Genomic DNA, 23188 nt, shown 5'->3' with positions numbered 1-23188 from the left:
GCGGAACGGATTATTTTAGTCTTGCGAGGCACCACTGTATAACCTTCTTGTTCGCTGTCGCCACATACACAGACCAAAAATGAAAAAAAATCAGAAGATTGGAAAAAATTTAAAGTATATCTTAAAAAATATTGTAAAATTAAGGATTGTTAGAAAGATGCTGGAAAAAGAAAATTATATGGTTTTGGTAGAAATGATATAAAGGATTAAGTAAAAATGAATTGATGAAATTGATGAAAGAGAGAACGTAAAATAACAATATATTAAGACAAATTATTAAGTTAAAAACAAGGTTGGAAGGATTTGCTGAAATAACAATTTGAACAAGAATACAAAAATGGGAGGTGTGAGGAGGTCAAGGAAATAAGTAAAGGAAGAAAGTTATGTAAAGGTTTAATCTGTTCTTTTTCTTTTTCAATGATTGTATTTTTTTCTTTGTATTTTTTGTTTTTTGTTTTTTGTATTTTTCTTTTTTCTTTTTGTAATTCTCAAATCCTGAATAAACATTATTATAAAAAATAAAATAAAAAATCAGCATCCCACAGGAACTAGGCTTTGTAATAAACTTTTGTGGATGGCAATGGGATTCTTTTTTACTCCCCAGTGGTGTAAGGGGGGGGGGCAGGACGAAAGAGGGGAGGCAGATGGGCAGAGGAGGGAGTTGAGAGCATGGAATAAATACAACCCAGGTGGTTAAGAAAGCCCAACAGAGACTCCCTCTCCTCAGAATATTGCAAAAGAACGATGTCAATCAACATCTGATGATCTCCTTCTACCGGTCAACAATAGAAAGTGTTCTTTCCTACTGCATCACGGTGTGGTACGCTGGTTTGACCTCAACTGATAGGAAGTGCCTACAGAAGGTGGTGAATACAGCACAAGATATTATGGGCTGTCCCGTGAATCCACTGGATGAAATACAGTGGTACCTCGGGTTAAGTACTTAATTCATTCCGGAGGTCCGTTCTCAACCTGAAACTGTACTTAACCTGAAGCACCACTTTAGCTAATGGGGCCTCCTGCTGCTGCCGCGCTGCCGGAGCACGATTTCTGTTCTCATCCTGAAGTAAAGTTCTTAACCCAAGGTACTATTTCTGGGTTAGCAGAGTCTGTAACGTGAAGCGTCTGTAACCCGAGGTACCGCTGTAGCAGAAGAACGTTGCCTCAGGAGAGTGAGGAAAAGTCTCAGGGATGATTATCACCCTGGCCGGCACTTTCTTGATCTCCTGCCCTCGGGCAGAAGATATAGAAGCATGATTAGTTGCACCAAAAGGGTAAAGAAGGGTAAAGGGGCTTCTATCCGTGGGCTGTAAGGCTGCTGAATGAAAAGATAACAACAGGGCAACTGACTTTCAGGTTTGGTGGGTGTGCGTCAATAAATGAGGGGAATTAAGACTAAGGGAGCTGAGTGGGGGATGCTGGTGTAATCTCACTGCATACAAGTTGTGACAATAAAATACCCTATTTTTTGCTCTGCAAGACTCCCTTTTTCCTCCTAAAAAGTAAGGGAAAATGTGTGTCCATCTTATGGAGCAAATGCAGGCTGCACAGCTATCCCAGAAGCCAGAACAGCAAGAGGGATTGCTGCTTTCACTGTGCAGCGATCCCTCTTGCTGTTCTGGCTTCTGAGATTCAGAATATTTTTTTTCTTGTTTTCCTCCTCCAAAAACTAGGTGCGTCTTGTGGTCTGGTGCGTCTTATAGAGCAAAAAATACGGTATTTCAATTTCAATTGGCGTGTCTGTGAAGTGGCTCTGCCCCACCCACTCCTGATATAGGCCCCGCCCACTCTCAATATAGGCCCCACCCACCACTAACATGCTGGCCCTGCAAGGTTTCCAACCGGGGAACATGCCTCTCAGGCTGAAAAGTCTCCACCCACCCGATACAGACCCACATAGAGGGAGGAAGGGCACTTTTGTAAAACTGGTTCTGTGCCCGCAGGCTCACACATGCACTCGGAAGGACTTTGAGAAGATGTACCCTGGCTTCCAGGAGTTCTGCTCCATCCGGGAGAAGCTGGACCCCAGAGGGATGTTTCTGAATGCCTACCTGGAGAAGGTCTTCTACTGAGAGGCGACGTGGAGAAGTTGGTGGCAGTGGAGGAACCTCTCATGTGGGCAGTGGCTCCCAAAGTGGGTGGCAGTAGCGCCCTCTTGGGGGTGGTGGGATTATCTGGGGGGCACTAAGAGGTAAGGGGGCAGAAGGGGGGCACTGGAGGTGACTATCTGGAAAGCTGGCATCGCTGGATCAAGTCCATCCATTTCATTGTATTCATTATTTTCAATTGGATTTTGAATAAATGCACAGCTGTTACTGTTTGGAATTTTATTGCCTCATCATCTTCCTTAGAAGGTCATGCAAACCACTATTCTGAATAATGCTGTCTAGAGGGTAGGGGGCCCTGGGGTCTATGGAACCAAGGGGGCAGTGACCCCAAAAAGTTTGGGAATCCCTGCACCAGGGGATTCTCCCGTGGTTGGTGTCATGATGAATGGGGGACGCTCCTTCCCCGAGATTCTGGCAGCCAAACGAAGCTACCCAAAAGGCGAATTATTTTCAGGGCTGCCGAATGCATTTAAATGTTTTTTTCGTTTCCCAGATTAGAAGGCTTAATTACACAGCACAGTCCCACACCTGCTCAGAAGTTTTGAGTCATGGTGAATTCAATGGGGCCAACTTCCAGGTAGAGTTAGGACTGCAGTCTAAGAGAGGAAATAAAATCCACATGTAACAGCAGGGAAATTGATTTATTAGGACCAACTGAAAGGCTACAAAGAAGTGAGCAAGCCTTTGAGACCTCACCATCTGGCTATGCAGCAAGCTTAAAGGGGGTGGAAAGAAACAGATGTTGCCGAGCGCATACAGAATAATAGAATTTTAGAACTGGAATGGACCACCAAAGGTCATCTATTCTAACCCCCTACAATGCAGGAATCACAGCTCAAGGATTCCTGGCTGATGGCCATTCAACCTCTGCTTAAAAACCTCCAAGGAAGGAGAGTCCACCATCTTCTGGGGAGTCTGCTCCACTGCTGAGCAGCTCTTATTTTCAGAACAGTATTTCTATTTAGTTGGAATCTCCTTTCTTGCGACTTGAATCCTTCAGGATCAGGTCCCACAGCAGCAGAAAACAGGCTGAAGCTGCGTGATCCCAGACTGCACCAATGGCAAGAGGACAAAGAAGCAGGGCTGCTTTTCCCCTCGGAAAGATAAAAGCCAAGGAAGTAAAATGTGTGAACGTTTCTTTACAGTGCTAATTGGATTTGTTAATTTTGGATTTCTCTGTCTCCCCCCCCCCCCATGCACCAGCATAGTTACCTGCAAACTTTCCCTAAAGGCTCCATTGAATGGTGGAGGTGGGGAGTCACCTAAAATGCATGGTTAAGCTTGGAGACTCCCCCAAGCACACAGAAACTACTACCCTTCTTTTTCTGGACCCAGTTTGCTGCCAAACTGATAGGCCTGGGACCATCCATACATCATCACAGTGTACAGGGTTTATAAAGTCTGCTTACAGTCTCAACCTTGATAATAGGGGAAATAAGAAAGGGTGTTTATGGAAAGGAGAGGGACAAGCCATCACATTTGCTACTTTGGAAAAGGCCATTTTGTTTAATCATGTTCTTACCGTTGATTATGTTGCAGCCACCTCCTGGAATGAAATCCTTCCTTTGAGTTCTTTTCCTCTTTATGTAATAACTCAAAGTTGCCAGTAACCATTACGAAAACCGAGTCTGCCTGATGCTGCAATCCTATAAATGCTTACCAAGGGAGTAAGTCCCCCTTGAATTCAGTGGGACTTACTTCTGAGTAGATATGCATAGCACTGCACTGTTGCTGACTATCAACTCCACAACAACTCGATGAGGTAGACCACCACCATTCCCATTCTACAGCTTGGAAACTAAGGCTGAGAAATAGGGCCTTGTCTAAGGCCACGTGCAAAGTTCCTATCTGAACAGTATTTTCTTTTTTTAAAAAAAATCCAGGTTGTCCCAACAGTCCATTGGTTAGTCATTGGTTAGTCCACCATGGAAATGAAGACATGATAAATCCACATGATTCTTAATCCCCGTCCAAAGAGCCCCTTTTCAGAAAGCTGGGCTCTAGGAACACGATCATAGCCTGCAATGACACCTGCCTTTCCCTTGGGGAGATTAATTCAAGTGTGTTGCTTTGAAAAGTCTCTTTTCTCCATCCTCCTGTTCTGCATCAGATCCCGTGTCTGACGGGGGAAGTTCCCAGGGCTGGCTTTCAAAGAGTGGAGATGCTGGAACAGGTAGAGAAGATGAAGCAGTTAACGTCAACAGCGAGAAACTAAAAGGAAACAGCCCCTTGCAAAATTAAACCTGACATTGACATTCTTTCAACCTATCTGTATTGCAACAGAGGTTTGTCTTAAGATACGGGGATAGAGGTGGGGGCACCTGGGTACATTCAGCAGTGCCTTCTCTCCCCCCAAACATGTTCAGATGATAGCAATAATAATAATAATGACTTTGTAATGTTTGCTAGTGTCCTAGAACATCAGCGATCTGCTCCAAAAGCACATAGCAGAATTTGGCTAGCCTGTTGCACCAGTCTTTTAAACAAACCCTCTAACCTACGATACAAAAAGAGAAGGAAATATATTAGCCTTGTTTCTTACCAATTAATCCAGAATGCAGCAGCTAGACTGGTGACTGGGAGTGGCCGCTGGGACCACATAACACTGGTCCTAAGAGATCTGCATTGGCTCCCAGTACATTTCTGAGCACAATTCAAAGTGTTGGTGCTGACCTTTAAAGCCCTAAACAGCCTTGGTCCTGTATACCTGAAGGAGGGTCTCCACCCCCATCATTCTGCCCGGACACTGAGATCCAGCGCCGAGGGCCTTCTGGCGGTTCCCTCATTGGGAGAAGTGAAGTTACAGGGAACCAGGCAGAGGGCCTTCTCGGTAGTGGCACCCGCCCTGTGGAACGCCCTCCCTTCAGATGTGAAGGAAATAAGCAGCTATCTTATCTTTAAAAGACTCCTGTTTAGGGAAGTTTTTAATATTTAATGCTGTCTTATTTTTAACCCTCGATATTACCAGCTACATTGGCTATCAGTAGTAAGTTACAGATGCCAATGTAGTTGCCAAGTCTTGCTGTCGCTTTTAATTCTAATTTTGCTTTGCCTATGGTTAAGACTGCAGCTTGCCACTGCTTTATTATTTCATCCAACTTGTGAGGGATGTAATTTTGGGGGGCCTTTTTCGTTGAAAAGCTCTCTTTAAAATCGCTTAGGCTTAGCTAGCGTTCTTGTAACAGCCCAATTTGTGCATGGCGAGAGTGATATTGAACTTTTGTCTACAATTTCAAAAACTCAGTAATAATAATAATAATGTTAATAATTTATTATTTATACCCTGCCCATCTGGCTGGGCTTCCCGAGCCACTCTGGGCGGCTTCTAACAAAATATCAAAATACAGTAATACATCAAAAATTAAAAGCTTCCCTAAACAGGGCTTTTATAATAATAAAACAACAAAATGGTGATGTGAGTGAAAAGGGGCTGAAATTTTCAATGCTCACCCCCCACCCCACCCCTTACGTGAAATGACCGGGTTTACTGACTTGGAGAGCTTCTGCTTGTCCGTGCAAAGGCCTTCTTCCCCTTCTCGCTCAGCTGTGGGACTGGACCCTGCGCCGGCGCCGGCCGTATCCCAGCGTTCCACTGGGCACTCTGGGCAAGGATCTTGGCCATTGCTTTGGTGGCAGGATAGCCCGCAGCGTGGTAAGTAGCCCAGTTGGGGCGAGCGGGGCCTGCTTTTGGCTGTGAACCGAGATCTGCAGAGAGGGACACCTGGGGAGCGAGGCAGGAAAAAAGCAAGAAATGTAGTTTCTCGTGGAGCTTGTGGACATCCGATGGAGGTGAATGGTGGAAGATGCAAGGCAGGCGAAAGAAAGGCATTGACACAGACAGAAGTAGCCATTTGCACAGAAGCAGTTAAACTATGGGACTATGGGACTTGCTCTTCCTAGATGGCTTAGACAAAATGATGGAGGAGAGGGTCTTTGATGGCTCCGAGCCATGATGGCTGTGCTGTGCCTTCACAGTTTGAGGCAGCAACACTACCAGCGACTGGAAACTGCAGGACGGGAGAGTTGCTCTTGTGCTTGGATCCTGCTCGCGGGTTTCCCACAGGCAAGGAGCTGGCTACTGTGAGAACAGGAAGCTTAACTAGATGGTCCAGCAGGCTTTTCTCGTGCTCTTATGAGATTTAGAGGGAAACGAATCTCCTGCAGTTTTGAATCTGTCAACAGAACCAGGAATTGCGATTACAGTCCCTGACCTAAAACCACACACACACACACACACACACACACACACACACACACACACGACTTAAGTCATAACTTGAGTCACCACCCAAACTTTGCTGTTATCCAAATTCTGAGCAGGTAGGAAATGTGCAGGAAGACAAAGGCCACAGTCCTACACACAGATACTTGGGGAAAGTCCATGAAACTCCAATGGGGGACTCACTTTCAGGTAAGGATCTTTTGTTCTGTTTGGTTTATGCAATTACAGTCAAACCTCGGTTTTTGAACGTCTCGGCTTCCGAGCGCCGAAAACCCAAAAGTGAATGCTTCTGTTTTTGAACGCGCCTCAGATGTCAAATGGCTCCCGAAGCGCGTTTCTCAATTTTCCCTGTTGAACTTGCTGACAGCCCTTTGATCCTCGGTTTTCGAACGTTTTGGAAATTGAACAGACTTCTGGAACGGATTACGTTCGAAAACCGAGGTTCAGCTGTACTTTTTTGGCAAATTATTTATTACCTGCATTGTGATAACACTCCCAGGGTGGCATTCAATTAGGAGAATTCAAACAAAGCAATAAAATACAGCAAATTGAACTTATAAAAGCACATAGAAAGCAGCAATATGGATTGACGACAACTAAAAGCAGTATATGAGATGATGGAATGTCTGGGTGGTTTGTTTTTGTTTTGTTTTTTAACGAAACAGTATTTGCCTGTTTCAAGGAGATATCAGAGGAGGCACCAGGCAGGCTTCTTTGGGAAGGAGAATCCAAACACAGGACACCCTAGTCCCAAAGGCAGGTGGAATCAAGTAGCCTTTTGTTTTTAGTTGCAGAAACTGAGATTATTTAGGAAAGGAGCAGTGTGTGAGCAGGCCTGCCAGTCAGCCAGCCGGGAGACACACACACACACTGGCCAGCTCTTTCAGCTGCCTTGGGTTAGTGCAAGTGAAAAATTTTAGAGCTATTTTCTTGCCACAGCTGAGCAATAAATAACATACCTGCAAGTGAGAGGGTGAGGACTTTTTACCCTGGAAAAAGGATTAGGGGTTTCATTTTAACCAAGCCCTACTCAAGAGTAGACCCAATGAAAGCATGTGGGGGATATTTTTGCGTGCCAGAGCACATTCATGGTGTGCTGAGCCCACACCCGAAATCCAAACGGAGTGATAACTAGGCCTTTGTTCTTTAACATAGAAAAACAGCTCTTCAAGCTTACTCAGAAATAAGTTCCACCATGTCTATTTCCAGAACTTATAGTCAGCTTAATAATAAACATTTTCTGAAGACGTGTACAACAAATAGAGAGAAAAAAATGAACAGTAAAATACGAATACTGTTTTGGAAGTAATAGAACATTGGGGTGCCTGTTCAAAACTATGGCTAGGTCACTAACCCAGAAATGACTTGGGAAAATAAGGAAGTATTTTAACATGTATTTAAAAATCAAAATGGAGAACTGCTCCAGATCACGGCAGAGCAGAGCCTGGGAGCACATGATATCACCAGGAAGGCTTCATCAGATGACCACAATGACCTTGCCGGTCAATAAGGGACCAGCTCCCATCCTGGTCCATGTTAATGGGCCACTGCCAGGAAGCCAAATCCAGTGTGTTGTCTCTCCCCCAACCCAGGTACTTACTCCCAGGAAGTGTGCATAAGAGTACAGCTTCAATCTGTTTGTTTAATCTCTTGTTTAGGGTGTTGGGAAAAGCCAGGAGCAATAAAACACTTACTCAGAAATCCATTCCGGCAAATAAAGGCAGATAAGGGCACAGCAGTCAACACTTCAACTGCTGAGTGTGAAAAGAATTTGTTTATTGGCTACAGTCTCCAAAATTAAAACTAAAGAAGAAAGTCTGGTCCCTCCGGCATGTGAAGAAGCACTGTTGCTCAAGGCAGTAGTAGATCCTCTATTTATGCAAAACTTCCATTAAAATCAAGCTTCTGCACAAAGAGCAACAAACTCTTTGTCTTTTTAGGACAAGCCAAGCCATAATCATGAATCTTTAAGTGCTACCTTCACATAATTTTTTAAAAAGGGTGTGTTTGAAAAGAGTAATACGGGCATTTCTCATTTCGCTAGCATCCGAATTATGAGACCGGGACGGGAGACACAGACAGTGCGTGAAAGGCAGACATTAATTTTAAGCAGCTTAAAAAGAAGCAACATAATGATTGGCAGGGATCAACCTAAAGAGAAGCAGGTGAGCATGCAAGGGCTTAAGATGTTAGGGTCGCGGATGCCGTGTGACGGGACAGGCAGGGTCAGAGTCTCCCACCCCACCAGGAATGAGTGCAGCACACAAAGCAAGGCTTTGACAGGCTCCATATACCTGATTCCTGCACTCCTGGCTCCTTGGCAGCTCAGCCCCAGGCTGCTGGAGGACAAGGAAGCAAAGCACATTGAGTCACATTGTCCTTCCCAAAGGGGCAGAAATATGCAGCCGGAGACGCTCAGTCTGCAGTCGGATGTACCCTCGAGGCAAGCAAGGGAGCTCAAATGCAGCGACCCACCTAAATAACTGCTGGGAAGCTGCCTAGGGCCAGGTCGGGACACTACTGTCTCTTCTGACTGGTGGTGCCTCTTTGCATGCAAAGTGTGAGCTCTGCATCTTGGCTGCACAGCAGGGCTGCCGAAGCACGAGGGCAACAACCATAACTGATGCTCCAAGACTGAACGCCAGCTTTGCTCAAGTTGCAGCCCTTAAGTGGTGGACTTAGGCAGCTAAGGACAAAAGGCAACGCAAGGCAGAGGGGCTTTGGGGAGGGGGCCACCACCATCAAGGCTGCTCCCTTCCTCACCAAAGGCTTTGCACCTCACCAAGTTTGCTGCTTAGCCCAGAAGGCTGACCATTTGGGATACTTGCCAGGGACTTTGCTTTTCGGAGTTTGTACGATGCACTGCTTGGTTTCCTTTTCTTCTGGAAGGCCAACTGGCTGAGGTCTGGGGTGAGCCCTCCTCCTTTCTTCCTACTGCAATAATAATAATAATAATAATAATAATAATAATAATAATAAATTATTTATATCCTGCCCTCCCCAGCTGAAGCCAGGCTCAGAACGGCTAACAGCAATAAAAGTAACACAGCATTCTAAAATCAATTCATTCTAAATTCAATTCAAAATCAAATTAATGGCAACCATTGGGCTAGAGTTCTGTGAGGATTATCAAAGGAGGGGGCCAGACGGTGCCTTGGCCAAAGGCCTGGTGGAACAGCTCTGTCTTGCAGGCCCTGCGGAAAGATGTCAAGTCCCGCAGGGCCCTAGTCTCTTGTGACAGAGTGAATGGGGGGAAAAGATGTATTAAATGAAGTTAAAAGGATTTCCCGGGACAGGGCGGGGAGAGGCAAATACCTTTTGGAAACACAAAAAAATGTATGGGCCTGAAGCTTGTTCTGCCACTTCTCATTTCAGAGACCGCAGCTGCAACCCTAAGCACAGCTACCTGGGAGTGAGTCCCGGGGGTTTTAAGGGCCAAAGCCCCAGGCTCTGATACAAGAGTGGCCTGGACTCAGAGGAATATATTTCTGAATCAATATGCATGATTGTGCTTCAGTGGGGCTAGTGCCCAGATATGCAGATATTTCAGCACTCAAAGAACCACAGACCTGTTGAGTTGGGAACCCAAGGGCCATCTAGTCCAACCCCCTGCAATGCAGGAATCACAGCTAAATCACTCAAAGGTTTCTGTAGATTTGCATCACTGTTTCTCAAACATTTGGACTACAACTCCCAGCATCCCTAGCTAGCAGGACCAGTGGTCAGGGATGATGGGAGTTGTAGTCCAACCACAGCTGGAGACCCAAGTTTGAGAAAGGCACTATGGTATCATGGCTAGAGTGTTGGGCTAGAGCCAGGGAGACGTGGGTTCGATTCTCCTTTCTGCCATAAAAACTCAATGGGTGACCTTGGGTCAGTAAAAAAGTGTGAGAGGCAGAACTGCAGACACTACCCTAAGATCCCCGGAGGAAGAGTAAGCTAATTCTACCCAGGCAGCTCTCTACGCACATCACATCAGTCTTGTGAAAAGTGAATGTCTTTCTGCTTGGGATCTGATCTGTGCTCCTGGCAACAAGTTACTTTCCCAGAACAAGAAGACAGAAAAATGCTTGGCACTGTCATCTGCTCTCGTGAAAAATAATCTTCCTCCCTTCAGCCCACAAAACTTGCCCCCACGCCCCTCTAATGCAGCTGAACTGCTGCTCCGGGCTACGTTTGGTGGGCTGGGTTTTGAAAGACATTCTGCTATTAAGGAAGAAACTGGGACTACTGAACACGTAGACTGCAGGGTAGTTGGCATGTGTGTTAGATCTGTTCCCAAGATGTTATGCCAAGGGTAAGAGCAACAACCATTCGTGCTACCACTGAAGAAGCAAGGCGTTTAAACTAAGGGTGGACACATTTACTGTAACTGCTAGAAAACATCCTGATCTAGATTACAAGAGCAATGAGAAAAGAACCAAGCATCTAAAGATGTCATGGAAGTGTAAGGTGGCAGGAAGACTTCTCTGGGGGACTGTGAGGGAACAGGGTATGGGCTGCAGCAGATGAACCTCTTAAGTAGCTTTATACCAAGTCAGGTAACCTTGGTCAACGGAGCTCAGTACAGTCTAAACTGACTGGGAACGGCTTCCCTAGGTCTTAAGAAGAGGGAGAAAGCTTTCCCCCATGATCTGCTTTCTTGGCATTATGCCTCTGAACACCTGTTGATGGGTATCCCAGATGGGCAGAGTGCTGCTGCACCCAGGTCCACCTTGTGGGTTTCCCAAAATGTGTGGGATGTAAAACACAGGAGCAGTCAATTACAACATTCCTAGAGTGTACATGTTTAGACATGGGGAGGGATGTTTGTCCAGCCAGCAGGTAAACTTCCTGGGACAGACTTCCTCCGAATGTGACCAGAGGTGGGTGTGGCCTCACCTGTGCAGGTAATGATAAAAGCACAGGGCAGGGGCAGCCATCTCTCTCTCTCTCTCATCTTCCTTTGAAGAAGCAACATCTGCTAAAGATGCCCTCTTGGCTCCCAGCCAAGAGAGGAGAAAGGGGCTATCTTCTTATAAGATAGATTCTAAATGTATATTACTTTATTAAGCTGTCTGCCTTCTGGGATCCGATTGTGAACAGAATGTGAGTAAACTCTTTCTATACTTTTATAAAGGACTGTGTCGTGTCTTGTATTTTAAGAGGGAATAAAGGGGAAATTACCAGAGAAATTATTATAGAGGTTCTAGCGAACCTGAGCACACGTTACCGTTGCGAACTTAAAAAGGGGAATGTCTTACTCTGCAGATATTTTGGGAACTCGTTAGCACAAGTTGGATAAGGATATAATCAGTCAATATACCCTCTCCTGCATCCCTGAACATTCCCACAAAATGGGCATCTGGGTGGCCACTGTGAGAACAGGATACTCAGCTTGATGGATCACTGGCCTGATCCAGTAGGAGGATCATTGGCCTGATCCAGTAGGAGGATCTTATGTTCTTACATTCTTAACAAGGATTGAACATGGAGCCTGTTGCATGCAAAATAATGCATTCTACCATTAGAAGTGGGTTACCTCTCTCACTCTCTGGATCGTCACCTTGTCGTGGTGAGTGGGCTTGCATGTCCCTATGACCCTTGTGAGCGAAACCGCTGGGAGTCTCGTACTCCCAGCAGGGTGACCCAAGGCGGTAAGGTCAAAGGGAAAGAGCTAGACAAAGAATGATCCAAGAAGTCCTCAATGGCAGAACAGGCGGATGATAACAAGCGGTATGTTACAACGGCTGTGAAGGCGGATGAAGGTTACCAAAGGTGTCCTCGGCTTTGAAGACACTCAAACTCAGGACGCAAGGGAGAAACGTGCTAGGAGGAAAGCATGCTTGGCAAATCCACACCGTGATCAACTCCTGCCTGGAAACCAATGTCCCCACTGTGGAAGGACGTGTGGATCCAGAATTGGCCTCCACAGTAACTTACAGACTCACTGTTAAGACCGTCAAAACAAAAAAAATTCTTTCCAGTAGCACCTTAAAGACCAACTAAGTTAGTTCTTGGTATGAGCTTTCGTGTGCATGCACACTTCTTCAGATACACAGTGTGCATGCACACGAAAGCTCATACCAAGAACTAACTTAGTTGGTCTTTAAGGTGCTACTGGAAGGATTTTTTTTTTGTTTTGACTATGGCAGACCAACACAGCTACCTATCTGTAACTGTTAAGACCGTGTTCATGGAAGACAATCTTACTCGGCTAGGAGGGATCACCAGAGAAAGAGAGAAAGAAAGGAAAGACCTCTACTTCTGGAAGCGAATGGTAAGGAACAGAATGTTTAATCAGCATCCTGTATGCTGCCGAGATGCTACTTCAAATATCTAAACACAGAAATAGTTGAAGGCATGGCATTCCAAAGAGAATTTGAGCTGGCAATCCAATCGTTGTAGAATGATTTTTGGACCACACCTGATGTTAGGACTTTTATCTCACCAGCTGCTCAGCGAGCAGCGGATGGTTGTTCACATCATGTGGGTGTCTGAGAGCGTGGGACAGGAAGTCTCAGCACAGTCTCAGTACTGCGAAAAGTTACTTTCGCTTCTGTGTAAAGTGTGGTCTTCTGTACTGCTGCTCAGAGAGAGCAGACACGCTCATGGAGTGTCTGTGTATAGAAAATGAATAAAGTAGTGTGTAGCTACTGATTGTCTCTTTCTTCTGCAATGGGATGCCAGAAGAGTACTGTGTCCAGTTCTGGGCACCACAGTTCAAGAAGGACACTGACAAACTGGAACATGTCCAGAGGAGGGCAACCAAAATGGTCAAAGGCCTGGAAATGATGCCTTATGAGGAACGGCTAAGGGAGCTGGGCATGTTTAGCCTGGAGAAGAGGAGGTTAAGGGGTGATATGGTAGCCATGTTCAAATATATAAAAGGATGTCACATAGAGGAGGGAGAAAGGTTGTTTTCTGCTGCTCCAGAGAAGCGGACATGGAGCAATGGATCCAAACTACAAGAAAGAAGATTCCACCTAAACATTAGGAAGAATTCCTGACAGTAAGAGCTGTTTGACAGTGGAATTTGCTGCCAAGGAGTGTGGTGGAGTCTCCTTCTTTGGAGGTCTTGAAGCAGAGGCTTGACAACCATATGTCAGGAGTGCTCTGATGGTGTTTCCTGCTTGGCAGGGGGTTGGACTCGATGGCCCTTGTGGTCTCTTCCAACTCTATGATTCTATGATTCTAAGACGAGTGTGCTCCTCTCAGGAGGGAGGGGTCGCTTATTACCGGTCTCTCTGGACTGAAGAAGATTTACAGCCAGAGGAAGATTTACACCGGAGAGACGCCTCGGTGTCTTGGGAAGGTGGAAGCTTTCCTGGGCGTTTTTCCAACACCCAGGCCTACTGCATTTCAGCTGGTCTGGAAATAATTTGGAAGGAGAAGCTTAGCAGTTCTTGGGGACACCCCTGGGCTCTTCTACACCTTGTTCCACACACATTGTTGACCCTTTCCCACACTGGGCACCAAAGGCATGTACAGAGACGGCTAACATTGCCTGGGGTTTCTCCTTCATCTTCTGACATGCTCTGGGCGTGCCTACAATGGACTGCAGAATCAACCCCACCACCCACTCCAGAATTCTGCTGGGGTGGGATCAATCCATTCTGGGCTTGGTCCAAACTTTATGGAGCAGAACCAAGAGGACCTATTAATTTCCTGCCTGCCTGAAGTCGGAATCCATCCCGGATGCACCATTAATTAGGAAGAGATTCACAAAGAGGCTTTAAACTTGCAGCCTCGGCACTCCCCTACAAAAAATTAGAAAACTTGAGAGCAATAACTCCTCTCCTGAATATGGCAGGGTTGTCACCTACCCCAGGGGGAGAGGGAGCAGCTGAACATCAAATTAGTTTTGTTTGACCGAGAAAAGAAGAAGACAGACATGAGGGTGTGCCTTACGCCTGCCTCGCTTGCTCGATGGGATCAAAGTTGTCCAGGTAATTGAATCTGATGGTGTCTGTAGGATGCTTATCTGAAGAACGCCAGGGAGGGAGATCTTGCTTTTCCTTGCTCATCTTCTTTCCGAGAGGAGATGCTGACTGGAGGACTGACGGTGACAGGGTCTGTTTCACCTCCAGACCCTCTTTCATTATAGGCTGAACATCGACCACCACAAAGTCCTCTTTTGGAGGGGTCTAAAGGGATGGAAAACAAGTAGGCAATATCAATTGTGTGCTGTTGGGGAGGAGGGAAGCCCTTGGATATTATTAGAGTCAAACCTCGGTTGTCGAACGTAATCCGTTCCGGAAGCCCGTTCGGCTTCCAAAATGTTCGACAACCGAGGCGCGGCTTCTGACTGGTTGCAGGAGTTTCCTGCACTCAAGCAGAAGCCGCGTCAGACATTCAGCTTCCAAAAAATGTTTGAAAACTGGAGCATTTACTTCCGGGTTTTTGGCGTTTGGTAACCGAGTTTGGAGTGTATTATTATTTACATTCCTATACCACCCTTCATCTGAGGATCTTGGGGCGGTTTGCAATATAAAGAAACAAAAACATTAACATAGTAACAAACAAAAACAATACCCCCACCCCAATGTAAAAGGCTGTGGGTTGTTTAATCCATGGGTAGGCAAACTAAGGCCCGGGAGCCAGATGCGGCCCAATCGCCTTCTAAATCTGGCCCGTGGACGGTCCAGGAATCAGCATGTTTTTACATGAATAGAATGTGTCCTTTTATTTAAATGCATCTCTGGGTTATTTGTGGGGTATAGGAATTCGTTCATTTCCCCCCCCCCCAAAAAAAATATAGTCCAGCCCCCCACAAGGTCTGAGGGACAGGGGACCGGCCCCCTGCTGAAAAAGTTTGCTAACCCCTGATTAGCTAAAGGTTTAGTTAAAATGTTTTTGCCTGGCACCTAAACATGTGCAACGATGGCACCAGGCAAGATTCCCTAGGGAGAGCATACCACAAGCAGGGAGTCACTGCAGAAAATGCGCATTCTTGTGTTGTTGCTCTCCAGACCTCATGCGGAGGAAGCACACAAAGAAGGGCCTCAGGTGATGATCACAGGGTCCTGTTTGGTTCATATGGGGACAGGCAGTCTTTGAGGTATCACGGTGCTGAGCCATTTAAGACTTCACAGGTCAAAATCAGAACTTTGAATTGGGCCCAGAAACTAATCGACAGTCTGTATAACACATTTCAGCAATAGATGACAGAATTAGGCTATCTCTGCCCAGATACGTATGCAGCTGTCAGGTGTGCATGCAGGAGCCAAGCCCTGTGACCAATAGGACTTTGCAGGACTGGGGACTTCCTAAGTTTGTTCTGAAGAGGCAATCTGCAGCCTCACAGGTGAGGCCGATTGGTAACTCACAGCACCTGGTGGCAAGAGCCAGGAAGGGATATAAGGTCAGCATTTCCCTTCGGTTCTTGGCCACAGCAACACGTTCCCTGCCTTGCTGCGTTTGACTCCTTGCTTCTTGATCCTTGGACACTTGACTTCGTGACCCCTTGCTTCCTGACCCTAGGCTTCTTAACTCCCTGCTCTCTGACCCTTGGCTCTTGGCTTCGTGACTCCTGGCTTCTGGACTCCCGTTCCTGCTCCCACTCCGCCATCTTGCCCCCAGTCCCGACGTCCCCAGCCGGGACTTCGATCGCCCGTGAACCGGACCGTGACAGCTGAAGCTGATGGAAGGGACACCACTCCACCAAGACCACCTGAGCTTCAAGCGACAAGAGGATGACAGACTGTGCTGGGTCTTTTCATCACAGGCCACTACTGAGCTGGAAAACTGGAGGAGTGGCTTAAGAACATGAGAAGAGTCTGCTGGATCAGACCCATGGCCCACCTGCATCCTCTTCTCACAGGGGCCTTTATATGGACTCTTTGAAGATATGTATCAGAAGGAAGGCATGTGTGCACTAGGCTTTTAGGGGATCTAGGTACCTCAAGAGCCAACTCACACTTACAGGGAAAGCCCATGGTACAATTCTACTGGGACTGCTCCACTTCAGAATGCAGGTCAGTTTACAAGGCTAAATGTCAAAAAGTTCCTGCATATGGAAAAGGCAGCACACCCAAGACGAGGCTAAACTAGAGGTTTTCAGCTCAGCTCCAAAAACCGTCTCTCAAGGACTGCAGAGGTACCTTAGGGCTGGTGACCCAGAACTCATTCACCACCTCAATGTAGTGTCTCTTCCAGATTCCTTGCTCAAACGGGGTTGGAGAGAAATTGAGATACCACCCAAAGCGCAGACATTTTGGCATCCAGAGCTGATCTAGTTCTGCCAAGTTCTTCCAGTGCCAGCTCACCTGAGAATGAAAAAGGCGCCATTATTATTGTTCTGAGGGACCTATCGGGGCAAAAATCAGAAACGGAGGAGGACACATAATCCAGACGCAAAAACTATTTCAATATATTCAGAAAGCAACAGAGTTCTTTAAAAAAAACAAAAACCACTGAGTTGGCAACTGCAGTTTTTCCTTGTCTAACCCAGATGGAGGCCTGGTTCATGCACGCAGGAGTGGAGTTGAATTTCAAACAGGTATATCCCTCAGGCATGTGCTTTCCCTCATTTGAATGGGCAAAACTGCAACTCCAACTGCTGTGCTTGTGCTGCTCAAAAGAGGGAGGCTGGCACTACAGGAAGAGGAACAACTGCATGTTGCTGGGCTCCAAACTTTTCTGGTTCATATACTGCATCAACAGACCACTAGTGGAGTTCTGTGTCCAGTCCTGGACGCCACCATTTAAGGAGGATATTGACAAGCTGGAAGGTGTGCAGAGGAGGGTGACCAAAATGATCAAGTGTCCGGAAGCCAGATGAAATATACTCAGAGTCCTGTAGTGATTTCATGCTCTTTATTGCAGCTTGTAAAGCAGTGACTGAATTTCCCCCCAAACCTCGGGCTTTTATATACATTATTTACACAACGAGTCCCGTCTGATTGGCTGATTCTGCTTCCCTCCTGGAGCCTGATTGGTCTTTTCCTGCAAGCCAATCAGTTGTTGCATTCTAGGATCCTACCCGCCTATTGTTCTAGGAGCCAAGCTTAGTACATAACACCAAACCTAATGAGCATGTGACGTTAACATATGAGAGTTCTGGAGGTGAAATAGTTAAACAGGTTACCCAATCAGGACCCAGGGGGTGGAGTCAGAGGGACTATAAAACCAGCTCTGGGAAGGGCGAAGGGAGGAGTTCATTGGGAGGTTGATTGGAGTGGGAGTGAATTGGGATAGAGTTTGTGGGTAGGTTGAGTTAGTGTAGCAAAATAAGCTGAGTCAGGAATAGTTAGGGGCTAGGAAGACAAGTAAATATCTGAGAGGTGGTTTAGTGAGTGAGAGCAGGTAGCGGAAGTTATAGGTCTGGATAGGCACCCCATGATTGTAACTGACTGATACCGTTCGTGAAACCACATGCTTGTTAAACTGCAATAAACAAAAGTTTATGTTCCAATTGAAACCCTGACTGGGCTCCGTATTGTACCAGGTATGGCCTGGGTGGTGGCAGCGAGAAATCAAGTGGTGGCACAGGGATCAAGAGACGGTGAAACGTCCGGGGACCCTGTGTGATTGCCACAGAGCGCTTGAAGGAGCTGGGCACGTTTAGCCTGAGGAGACTGAGAGGTGATATGATAACCATCTTCAAATATCAAAAGGACAGTCACATGGAAGATGGAGCAAGAGTGTTTTCTCCTGCCCCAGAGGGTAGTACTCGAACCCATGGCTTCAAGTTACAAGAAAGGAGATTCCAACTAAACATCAGGAAGGACTTTCTGAAGGCGAGGGCTGTTCAACAGTGAAACGGTCTCCCTCAGGAGGTGGGGGAGTCTCCTTCCCTGGAGGTTTTTAAGCAGAGGCTGGGTGGCCCTCTGTCATGGATGTTTTAGTTGAGATTCCTGCAGTGCAGGGGGTTGGACTAGATGAGCCTTTTGGGTCCCATTCTATGATTCTACACTCTATGATTATAGGCTAAACATATCCAGCACCTCAAACTTTGCTCTCTCTCCTCTGCATCCTTCCCAACACACTGAGCTTTACCTGAGCACATCGGGAGAGACTACGAGGGTCCAGGAAAGAAAAGATGTAGAGGGACAAAACCCTGGGGAGCTTGGTGGTGAAATCCAGGGCCTCCACTGGAACTCGAGCCTGCAGCTGCTTGACGCAGAACCTGAGCTGCAAGAGGGAGCAGCGCTCTAGGAAGTCCAACAGGACTCTTCGCCTCTGGTTGTCTGTCCATTTGTCAAACTGCGGAGGAGGGAAGGGAGAAGAGGTGAGTTGAGGGTTTTGTGGCACCTAGACATGGCGCCACAGAAGTGACTTTCCCACCATGAAGCACTTTGCAAACTAACACATGGACCACAAGACCCATATTGCACTTCATTTTTGTGATGACGCCCCAACCCCAGGTATTCTGTCTTCTGGCTGCTAAAAAGTACAGGAACGGTTGGCTCTGGTCGATCTTCTAGACCAGTGTCCTGTCTCCATTAGGGAGTGGTCTCCAGCATGGCTTGAAAGGGGTGAAGGCCTACTTCTGCCTGATAAGGAAAGACATTCTACTGTATCTGCTCACAGAGACAGAAATCTGTTCCATTCAAGTAGAAGAGTTAACTACCATTGATATATACTGTATAAGGTGCTGTGGGTTAAACCACAGAGCCTAGGACTTGCCGAGCAGAAGGTCGGCGGTTCGAATCCCCGTGACGGGGTGAGTTCCCGTTGTTCGGTCCCTGACAACCTAGCAGTTCAAAAGCACCTCAAAGTGCAAGTAGATAAATAGGTACCACTCGGGGGGGGGGGGAGTAAACGACGTTTCTGTGCGCTGCTCTGGTTCACCAGAAGTGGCTTAGTCATGCTGGCCACATGACCCGGAAGCTGTACGCCGGCTCCCTCGGCCAGTAAGTGAGATGAGCGCCACAACCCCAGAGTCGGCCACGACTGGACCTAATGGTCAGGGGTCCCTTTACCTTTACCTATAATTATAATATTAATTTTATCATTTGTACCCTGCCCATCTGACTGATTTGCCCCAGCCACTCTGGGAGACTTCCAACAAATATACAAGCCTTCTCCAACCAGGTGCCCTCCAGATGTTTTGGACTTTGGTACCCAACTTCTCCAGCCGGCACAGCCATCTAGCACTGACAGGAGCTGTCATCCAAAACATCTGGAAAGCACCAGATGGGAGAAGGGTAAAATAAATAGCTTGCTTGCTGGATCCCAGATCCAATTATTGCAAATCCTGTTTCCAGCAGCAGTGAGTGGCCTCTGGGGATCTGGCAGAAAGGACGTGATGTCATCACTAGGGGACACGACCACACATGGGGCAAACCGTCCTTTTTGGGAAGAGGCACATACTTGACATAAGGTAAAGGTACCCCTGCCCGTATGGGCCAGTCTTGCCAGACTCTTGGGTTGTGCGCTCATCTCACTCTATAGGCCGGGAGCCAGCGCTGTCCGCAGACACTTCCAGGTCACGTGACCAGCGTGACAAGCTGCATCTGGCGAGCCAGCACAGCACACGGAACGCCGTTTACCTTCCCGCTGGTAAGCAGTCCCTATTTATCTACTTGCACCCGGGAGTAATTTCGAAGTGCTAGGTTGGCAGGCGCTGGGACCGAACGACAGGAGCGCACCCCGCCGCGGGGATTCGAACCGCTGACCATGCGATCGGCAAGTCCTAGGCGCTGAGGTTTTACCCACAGCGCCACCCGCGTGGGTACTTGACATACTCTGGCACAAAACATACGTCTCTAAACAGATTAATTGCATGCAGACTTCCACCATTCCCCCCCCCTTACATTTTCAACTACAAGTTTTTAAAAATCCAAACATTGCATGGAGGACAGTGCCTTCATAACCCTCACAATGACTGTGTGTATTACACAAGGTTGACTGTGCTTACATGTCCTACTACAGCCTGATCATCTCAAAATAAGCAGTGGAGCACATGGGATTTGCGGATTAGGGGAGAAAATGTCATTACCCATTTCCCCAACAGATTTCTTCTTTCTTCAAATACCTTAAAAACATTTAAATAAAACACAGTTCAGTACAGAGTGAACACAAGACTGAACGAGAAATGAGCAATCAAACCATTAGGCATGACCCAATAAGTGACTCCCCAGACTACTAAAGGGCATGAGAGACATAAGAAGAAATTCTAACTTAGAAGTTCTGAAAACAGTCATATTCACTAGGGGGGCAGGGTATGTTCTGGGGCTGGCGCATGTGTATACGCAAACTACCTCCTTAGAACTGCCCCACCCTTAAATAAATAAATAATTTTTTATTTATAGCCCACCCTTCCCGGTTCAAAAACTGGGCTCAGGGCAGCTAACAACAAATTTAAAACACTTTAAAACACTTAATTATAAAAGCAGCATAAAATACAGTATAAAAACATGAATAACAATAAAAATCAAAAATCAATTAGATAATCCCCAGGGCTAGCTGGCTGAATGGGTCCTACTTGGCACGGCGAGGAGGCCAGGGGAGAATTAGCTGTGGGGTCTCAGAGCGGGTGATCTTCATAAAAAGGGGAGGGGGAGGGAAGAGAAATAAAAGATCAGGCTGAATTCAAATTAAAGGCCAGGCAGAATAGCTGTCTTACAGGCCCTGCGGAAGGAGGTTAAATCCTGAAGGGCTCTAATCTCATGGGACAGAGCATTCCACCAGGTCAGAGCCATCGCTGAAAACGCCCTGGCCCTGGTGGAGGATAGTCTGACTTCCTTAGGGCCTGGGATCTCTAAACTATGGTTATTCACTTAGCTATCCTTGCCTTCTGGAACTTGAGCCCTGCGTGGGTCTTACCCCCCAAGCAAGGCAGAGAGTTTTTAAGCTCTCTGCCATGCTTACTGGCCTCTGGGAGGCTCTCACAGAGCCATCCAAGATCGCGCAAGAGCCTCCAAGAACTCAGCAAGGAGGCAGAGAGCTTAATAGCTATTTCCACACTGGGAAAACCCTGCGCTAAAAGAGATTTTAAGCTCCCTGCCTTCTGTGCATTTAATTTGTGTGATTTCAACCGGCCAGCCGCCAAGCCCGTAAAGTTGAAATCACATCACTCACAACTTGGACGCATTTTGTCATCTGTCTACCATTCAACGCAAGGCCTTGTTTGAAGGGCCACCTGCACCCATTATCGACTGTTCTACTTGAAACTAAACTCAGGGGACCTGCCTGTGGCCCCTTCACTGAGATCCAAGAGACTGGCAGGCACAAGAGAGAGGTCCAGTTGGGAGTTGCTCCCTGCTTATACAGCTCCTCCCTAGAGTATTCCCTATTCTACTGTCTTTAGTATGTAGCATTTTAACTGCTGCTGATTAAATGTTGCTTTATTTTTCAATCCCTTTCTTAACGACCCCTGGCATGGAATTTGACATTTTCACAGCTGCCGCACACTGGGTCAGCACCTTGATCAAGCTACAAGCCCAAGGTCTCGTTTTGGGTCAGATGCCACCAGTTCAGACCCCATGAACTGTGAAATTAAGATTTTCTTGTCTTGACATGAATCACTTTACATTTGTTTATACTGAATTGCATTTGCCATTTTACCATCCGTTTGGAGAGATCCTTTGGGCCTCATCATCATCTCTCTCTGTGTGTTTTAAACAACTCTAAACAGTTTAGTATTGTCAGTAAACTTGGCCACTTCACTGGTCACCCCCAGATTGTTTATGGACAAGTTAAAAAGCATAGGTCCTACCACAGTGGTACCTCGGTTTCCAAGAGTCTCAGAAACCAAGCGTTTCGGTTTTTGAACGCAGAAAACCCAGAATTGCTTCCATGATCGAACACGCCTCGGAAGTCAAATAGCTTCTGCTGCATGTTTTTCTTTTTTCTCCATGTACTTTCCTGCCCGCCCTTTGCGTCTCAGTTGTTGAATGTTTCAGAAGTCGAACGGTCTTCTGGAATAGACTACGTTCAACAAGCAAGGTACCAATGTACCACACTTGTGGGGGACTCTGCTTTTTGTGTCTCTACATCAGAAGAACTGTCTGTTCATTCCTACTCTCTGCTCCCTGCTACTTAACCAGTGTGGATCCACAAGCGGATCTTGCCTCTTATTTGACTGACTGACTTCAGGCATCAGGCCTGTTGGCAGACCAACTCTGTGTTACAAAGATGTCTGCAGTTGTGACCTGAAGGCTGGCGACATGAATCCTGCCATGTGGGAGTCCATAGCTGTCAACGTTTCCCCTTTTTAAAGGGAAATTCCCTTATTCCGAACAGGATTCCTCGCAAGAAAAGGGAAAAGTTGACAGCTATAGGGAATCCCCAGCAGACAGTCGCAGTGCCTGGAGGCAGATAGTCAGGTTATGCATCCATACCAGTGACCAGAAAGACCGCTGGGAGGAGCACAAGGAGAAGTGGTGCCATGGGGCATAATATTAACTATTACTGCAGCATCTGCGGCAGTACAACCAGACAGCTTCATCTGCCTCTGCTGCAACAAAACATATCTTTCCCAAAATTGTCTCTACAGCCACAGCAAGCGCTGTAATTCTCCAACAGTTTGACTTCACCCCCTGCATTGTCTCCTGAGACAGATGGGAGCAACGATCTTACTTAGGAATCTTTGGTAAGTTTCAGTGGTACCTCAGGTTAAGAACTTAATTCGTTCCGGAGGTCCATACTTAACCTGAAACTGTTCTTAACCTGAAGCACCACTTTAGTTAATGGGGCCTCCTGCCGCCGCCACGCCGCCGGAGCACAATTTCTGTTCTCATCCTGAAGCAAAGTTCTTAACTTGAAGCACTATTTCTGGGTTAGCAGAGTCTGTAACCTGTAGTGTATGTAACCTGAAGCATATGTAACCCGAGGTACCACTGTACTAGGTTTCAGTAGCAATTAGTGTTCAGAAGCACACTCCCTTGGAATATGGAGGTTCCACTGTGGCCAATGATCTCTGGTATCTTCA

The 23188-nt window shown here is 46.7% G+C and overlaps 3 protein-coding genes across 7 annotated transcripts in view; 1 reads left to right on the top strand and 2 right to left on the bottom strand.

The window, feature by feature from the left end:
• Positions 1-3973, top strand: part of LOC310841906 (L-gulonolactone oxidase-like) — a 53322-nt gene extending 49349 nt beyond the window's left edge. The window contains exon 12 of the mRNA XM_083733627.1: positions 1944-3973. Within this exon, the coding sequence (XP_083589753.1) occupies positions 1944-2072 (129 nt within the window). The 3' untranslated portion in view covers positions 2073-3973. The remainder of the gene's footprint in view (positions 1-1943) is intronic.
• Positions 1-23188, bottom strand: part of ZNF395 (zinc finger protein 395) — a 446083-nt gene that overhangs the window by 70883 nt on the left and 352012 nt on the right. The window lies entirely within an intron of this gene.
• Positions 2731-23188, bottom strand: part of FBXO16 (F-box protein 16) — a 28243-nt gene continuing 7785 nt past the window's right edge. For 2 of the 4 annotated variants that reach the window (XM_083733648.1, XM_083733647.1), the window contains exons 3-10: positions 20255-20290; positions 18310-18516; positions 16413-16577; positions 14221-14456; positions 9159-9264; positions 8625-8669; positions 5601-5829; positions 2731-4272 (exon numbers count right to left, since the gene is read on the bottom strand). In XM_083733648.1, coding sequence (XP_083589774.1) covers positions 4160-4272; positions 5601-5829; positions 8625-8669; positions 9159-9264; positions 14221-14456; positions 16413-16577; positions 18310-18516; positions 20255-20290 — 1137 coding nt within the window. In that variant the 3' untranslated portion in view covers positions 2731-4159. The remainder of the gene's footprint in view (positions 4273-5600; positions 5830-8624; positions 8670-9158; positions 9265-14220; positions 14457-16412; positions 16578-18309; positions 18517-20254; positions 20291-23188) is intronic. The other 2 variants (XM_083733649.1, XM_083733650.1) reach the window with 2 other exon arrangements.

The sequence above is a fragment of the Podarcis gaigeae genome (genome assembly GCF_964106915.1).
Source record: "Podarcis gaigeae genome assembly, chromosome: 3".
NCBI lineage: Eukaryota > Metazoa > Chordata > Lepidosauria > Squamata > Lacertidae > Podarcis > Podarcis gaigeae.
This window is presented reverse-complemented; position numbering and strand designations above follow the sequence as displayed.